Source organism: Gastrolobium bilobum, unplaced genomic scaffold (assembly GCF_033153095.1).
Source record: "Gastrolobium bilobum isolate Gb01-03AN ecotype WA unplaced genomic scaffold, APGP_CSIRO_Gbil_v1 utg1090, whole genome shotgun sequence".
In the NCBI taxonomy this organism is placed as follows: Eukaryota; Viridiplantae; Streptophyta; class Magnoliopsida; order Fabales; family Fabaceae; genus Gastrolobium; species Gastrolobium bilobum.
The window spans coordinates 631,429-637,747 of NW_026899797.1; the positions used below are offsets into that span (position 1 = coordinate 631,429).

General features: G+C 38.3%; 2 protein-coding genes across 2 annotated transcripts; both read right to left on the bottom strand.

Annotated features, from left to right (window-relative positions):
• Window positions 1-626: 626 nt before the first annotated feature.
• LOC133293574 (pentatricopeptide repeat-containing protein At3g21470) lies at window positions 627-2,258 on the bottom strand. The gene has a single exon (XM_061492163.1). It carries the CDS (start codon window positions 2,256-2,258, stop codon window positions 627-629), a length of 1,632 nt encoding a protein of 543 aa, XP_061348147.1.
• Window positions 2,259-3,702: 1,444 nt separating this feature from the next.
• On the bottom strand, window positions 3,703-6,015 carry LOC133293575 (uncharacterized). The gene is made up of 3 exons (XM_061492164.1): window positions 5,228-6,015; window positions 4,384-5,142; window positions 3,703-4,285 (listed from the first exon to the last, which is right to left on the bottom strand). The coding sequence occupies exons 1-3, from the start codon at window positions 6,013-6,015 to the stop codon at window positions 3,703-3,705; spliced, it is 2,130 nt and encodes a 709-aa protein (XP_061348148.1).
• Window positions 6,016-6,319: the final 304 nt, after the last annotated feature.

Below are 6,319 nucleotides of genomic sequence, written 5' to 3' on the forward strand. Positions count from 1 at the left end.
CATGAATTTTCGGGAGGGAAGTGAGTGAAATGAAAGCACCAAATTGTTACGAATATTCTTGAAATTGTAAGGATTTAGAGAAGAGAGAGAAAAAAGGAGAGATGAGATCAGAAGAGGGAAGAGATTGTCAAACTTTTCATGCCATTTTCCTTTCCCATCTGTGTTTTTAATACATTCTAACAATTTCCTAACTGAATTCCAGTAACTATTCCGTGTGGAGCTTATGTATTAGCTTTCATAGACCAACAATGTCAAAATACGATTAGATGGGCTCAGTCACCTAACAATGGTACTGGTCCAGATAAGTGGGCCGCTTACTAACCCTCTTGGGTCTAACGTTTAGATGGGACGTAACACGCAGTGTCTCTTTCCCTCAACTCAGGCAACATCTTGATCAGTCACCACAAATCTAAAAGCTTCAGTAATTAAGAACTATTGGAATATTAGCCCTAATGGAGGCAGCAACCACGGATTGGTCTTGGAGTGGGGCTCAGAGTTATTACCATTATGACAAAGATTAATAAAGCCTTTTCACCTTTTTCCTATGTAGAATATTTCGTGTATAGAGCAGTGTTTATTTTGGTATTTCTCCCTTGTAAATTGCACTTGGCCCATTCCTTTTGATGCTATGTTTCTCTACTCACATTTAAATCTCCGACAGAGTCACTAGAGATGATTGAACTACACCCGGGTGTCTTTTCAGACCCTCCATCTACCATGATCCTCCTTATGTTTTCAGCTTTCTCCCATTTTTCAGAAGCTGCATAGATATTTGACAGGAGCACATTGTGAGAATTAGCACCTATAACAGAGTCTGTATCGACCAACTTCATTACTTGTTCTGCCATTTTCATATCTGAATGCATCCGGCATGCACCAAGCATTGCTCCCAAAACTGTGTCATTAGGTGTCATTGGCATTCTTTTTATTAAGTCAAAAGCCTCCTTTAATCTCCCTGCTCTACCCAGGAGGTCAACCATGCAACCGTAATGCTTGATGCCTATTTCAATTCCATATGCTTCCATTTTAGATAATACTTCAAAAGCTTCACTGATCAAACCCCCATGAGCACAAGCCGAGAGTACAGTAAGAAAGGTGATAGCATCAGGTCTTATATCTGAATCCTCCATCCTGCCAAAAAACTCAAGAACCTCCCTGAATTTTCCGTTGATGGCAAAACCTGAAATCATGCTATTCCAGCAGAAGATGTTCCTCTCAGTGAACCCTTCAAATATCAACCTTGCATTGACCAAGTCCCCACATTTTGCATACATGTCAACCAGTCCACTCAAAACAAACGGGTTCACAGTTATCCCTTTATGTTCTATCATGTGATGGATTTGCTTACCAACATCCAAGACCCCCAGCTGAGCACAAGCAGATAAAACACTAACAACAGTGAACTCATCTGGCTCAAACCCTTCAGCTTCCATTTCCTCAAAAGCTTGCAGTGCTTTCTCACCATATCCATTCCTGACATAGCCAGCAATCATTGAATTCCAAATCTCCAAATTCCGGACTGGAATCCGGTTGAAAATAGCCTCAGCCTGTGTGACATTGCCCTTCTTGCAGTACCCACAAACCATAGATGACCACACAAAGCAATTCCTTATAGGCATCAGCTCAAAGATCTCCCTAGCAGCTTCCATTTCCCCTTTTCTAGCATACCCATCAACCATCACAGTCCATGTTACCACATCCTTCAACTCATGGGGGACCTTATCAAACAACCTCCTAGCAGCGATAATATCTCCACTCCTGGCAAACCCATCAATCATCTGACTCCAAGTTACCCGTGTTTTCCCCGGCATCTCCTCAAACACACGTGAAGCAGATTCTGTGTCACCATGTCTCAAATACCCCATGATCATGGCATTCCACGTCACAGCATTTCTCTCAGGCATTGTATCGAACAGCTTGCGGGAATACCAAACGACACCGCATTTGGCATAAGTGCCAACCAATGCGGTTCCAATGAAAACGTCACTGTCTGAACCGACCTTGATGGATTCTGCGTGCAAGGCTTTCACGTAGTGAAGGAAGGAAAGAGAATCGCAAGCCTTGAGTAACAGAGGGACCACACCGGGATCGTATATTCCTTCTTGCCGAGTTTGTTTATACACAACAAGAGCCCAACTCAATGATCCTTGCTGAATGTGGTTCCTTATTGAACAAGAAAAATGATATGAGTTGTTTCTATACGTCCAAGTGCAAAGGTTAAAACTCTGCATGATTCCACACAATTTCATCACTTGCATGTTCAACTTCAAATTTTGATTCACATTGTCCACTTGTGAACAGTTGTGGGTATTAGTATCTACTGTTATTGCGGCCCCTTTATTTGAAGTGAGACAGTGATTTGAATATATTGTTGGTATTGGTACGGGTAAGGGCTTTCTATTAGGCCTAAAGACAGGCTTAGCTATGTGCGGGATAAATAAAGTAATAAAGTAAAGTTACGAGGAGTTTAAAGCTTTAATCCTGGACCCACCCCGAATCAGATTAGTTGCAAAGTAATGAACCGATTGGAATTATTAGGATGACAATAAACAACTTAGTTTGTTTTAGTTTGTTATTATTTTCCGATGTAAACTTGTATTATTTGTTTTCCTTTATTTTAGGGTTTACTAGTGTAACATCCATTATTTTTAGGTTTGTTAGCCCTCTCTTGTACGTAACTTTGGTCTATTTAAAAGACTTGTACAAAATTAATGAAACAAGTTATTCATTCAATTGCAACTTCCTTTATGGTATCAAGAGCCTAACGATCTTTGTGGAATTTTTTTTTTTTCATCATCATGACCTCTCACAACCAAACCCTCAAAATTTCTGATCCCAAATCACCTTTTTATACTCCTGACATGATTCAACATCTGATGTCTCTTGCTGTTTCTTCCAAAACAACTGAAAAATTATCTGGTATAGTACCTTCTACACAGCCCTGGCTTCTGGACAACGGCGCTTCACAACATATGAGTGGCACCATCTCCTTCTTTCATAATATTCACGTTATTTCCCCTTGTTCCGTCGGATTACCAAATGGAACTCGTACACTAGCAACCCAGTGTGGGGACGTGCGATTATCTTCTACATTGTTACTTACAAATGTTTTATATGTGCCATCTCTCACATGCAATTTACTCTCTATATCTCAACTCATCCGCTGCAACCAATGCATTGCTTTATTCACTGATTCTACTTGTATATTACAGGACCTACAGACGAGGAAGACGATTGGCAAGGGTGTTGAACATGAAGGGGTGTATGTGCTTCAACAAATTATTTCTGCAAATAAAGTTCATGGAGAGTCTTCTTCTGACGTGTGGCATCGAAGATTGGGGCATCCCTCCAGGAATTATTTAGGCTTGCTTCCATTTGTTTCTTATTCAAATAAATTGGCTTCTTGCGATAATTGTTGTAAAGTCAATGATGCACCGACACCGACACGGGACACGGGACACGACACGACACGACACTCCGACACGTTAATTCTAAAAAATGCTAAATTTCGACACGTTGGGACACGTTTTGATATTAAATAATATTTTTAATATATATAGTATAGTTTATATTTAATACATATATCAACTCATAATAAGTCATATAAATAATCAAATATTCAAATTCTATAACATAAATATGAAACAAAAATAATAGAACATCCCAAGAGTGTAATGTGTAGAGTGTAGACCACTCACAAGTTTAATTATTTTCATCTCCATCTTGAATAATCATGGCCTCTATCTCTGGCTCATCAAGTGAAAGACTAGCAAATTGAAGATCTCCAACATCATCAAGTGAATCGAATGTATCTCCAGCAATATCCCACATCTGATTTTGTCCTTGTGCATAACTAGGAGTCTTTCTTGATAAGAGTCGAAGATTGCTATGCACATAAACCAAGTCTTCAGCACGTTTTGGAGTGATTTTATTCCTCTTGATGGAATGCACAAAAGAATAAGTACTCCAATTGCGTTCAGCACATGATGAAGACGAAGGTTGTTGCACAAGTCTCAATGCTATTTTTTGAAGCATCGGTGTAAAAGTACCATAAAGTAGCCACCAAGATTTCGGATCCATAGTGTATTGAGTATTGATGGCATCAAAATCGCCAAAGGTTCCACTATTGCTAGTAAAATCTGCATACTCCAAACTAATCCGGCTTCGGTCCTCCATGCTAGGAAAGAATCTCCTTAAACATTTTTGTCGCTCTTGAGTAAGCTCTAAATCCATGTGTGGAGGAACTCGACTAGAATCTTCCTGAAGCCATTGTTGACTATAGTATCTAAAAGAGAAACCAAAAAAAAAAAAAAATCAAAAAATTGTCAAATTATCTGTGATGAGGAGTATTAATTTTAAACTGAATCATATTTAAAAACTTACTTGGGATTCAAAGCATGTGCCAAACAGTGTAGTGGAGTTGAATTTTTTGTCCAACGATCCACAAGAATGCGATGCACCACATCATAAAAAGAGGAGCTCTCTTCCATCCTCTTCCCCTCTTTATGGTATACAGCTTTCTTCACTTTCACAATCACTGAATCCCACGTATCATATATCAAGTGAAGACAAGCTCTATCAGTGTCACAAGCTCTGATCATATCATAAATAGGAGCAGTGAAGGCAAGTATGTAATCAACTGATTCCCAAAAACAATCATCCAACAATTTTTCCTTCACAAGTCTGGCCCTCCCAAGATTATCATCTCTATAAATATTCCATTTCTCACTTATCACCATGTTTTGGAGACCGCTCTTTATTAACTTGAACCTCTTCAGCATCACAATCATTGAAGCAAAACGAGTATCAGCAATAGAAAGCAACTTCAAACTCACAAACTCATTATAGATGGCCAATCTCATAGAATGATTCATAATGAAATGCTTTATTGCAGCAACATCACCTATAATATCAGAAATCCAACTGCATTCCTCATACGTTATTTGATTGTTCTCCACATTCTTTGCAGCACAAATATTTTTCACTGCCAAATTTAATGTGTGAACAACACACGGTGTCCAGGTAATAGATGGGAATTCCTGCTCAATTAGTTGCCCTGCTCCCTTACAATTTGCAGCATTATCTGTGATTACTTGAACCACATTCGCCTCTCCTACTTCTTGAATAACTTCCTTCAACAACCTGAAAATAAAATTTTCATCATTAGTCTTTCTCGAGCAAACAAACAAACACACTCAAACAGATTATAAAAGAGCAAACGAACAACCTGAAAATGAAATTTTTATCCTTGATCTCCCCCGAGCAATCAACTGATTTTAAAAACATTGCTTTACCATCAGATACTGCCATGAAATTAATGAGTGGCCTCCTTTGTGAATCACTCCACCCATCACTTACAATACTTACTCCCTTATGAGTCCATGCTTCTCGAATAGGTTCACACAACCTATGAATATTTTCTTTCTCCTTTTGCAACAGAGTGGTTCGCAACGCGTTATATCCTGGTGGCAAATAACCTCCAATATTATGATTTGCTGCATAAGTATACGAAGCTTGGAAGTAAGGGTTCTTTGCCAAATTGAATGGCAATCCTGCTGAATAAAACATTCTAGCAATAAGATAATTTAATTCTTCTTGTTCCCCAACATTGAATGCCATCTCCAGAGAACCCGTAGTTTTTCTTTTTTTTGGGCCAGTGGAAGAGGTAGAAGGGGGTAACGGTACATTTCTAGGTGCATTAGATTGCTTTCTCTGTTCAGCTTCATGTTCCAATCTCTCCATCTCTATCATGTCTCTATTTTGCACCATTAAGCATTTCCCAATTCCTTTGCCTGATATTTTTAACAAATGAGCCCTCACTCTAGTATATGAACTTTTATAATCTTTTTTACAAAAGTTGCATTTCCAAGACAAATTCCCTCCTGCTTCCACTCTAGCATCCAATTGGGTAACATATTTCCATAAGGGTTTATCTAGTAATTCATTGGCAGTAGAGACACTAGCAGCAGTGGCACTATCACTGCCACTGGCGGAGGCAGAACTTGAACGATCCATATTGTAATCCTGTAAATGTGTTAAACAAATAAAAAGTTATATGATTCATAATTAAGTCCATATATAATACATAAGGTAGATGGAATACCAAGTAATGATAAGGTATATCTGTGTTTTCACATATATTTTAGCAGGTATAATATAATATCTTGGTCTTAATTCTTAAAGAACATAGATGCTAAATCAGTGAAGTACACTTAAAAATTAATAGAAACAAAAGCACACAATTTGACAATAAACTATTCAGTAAAGAATGATAAAGAGTAAAGCATTTAGCCGCCCACAACTACAATTACAAAGAATC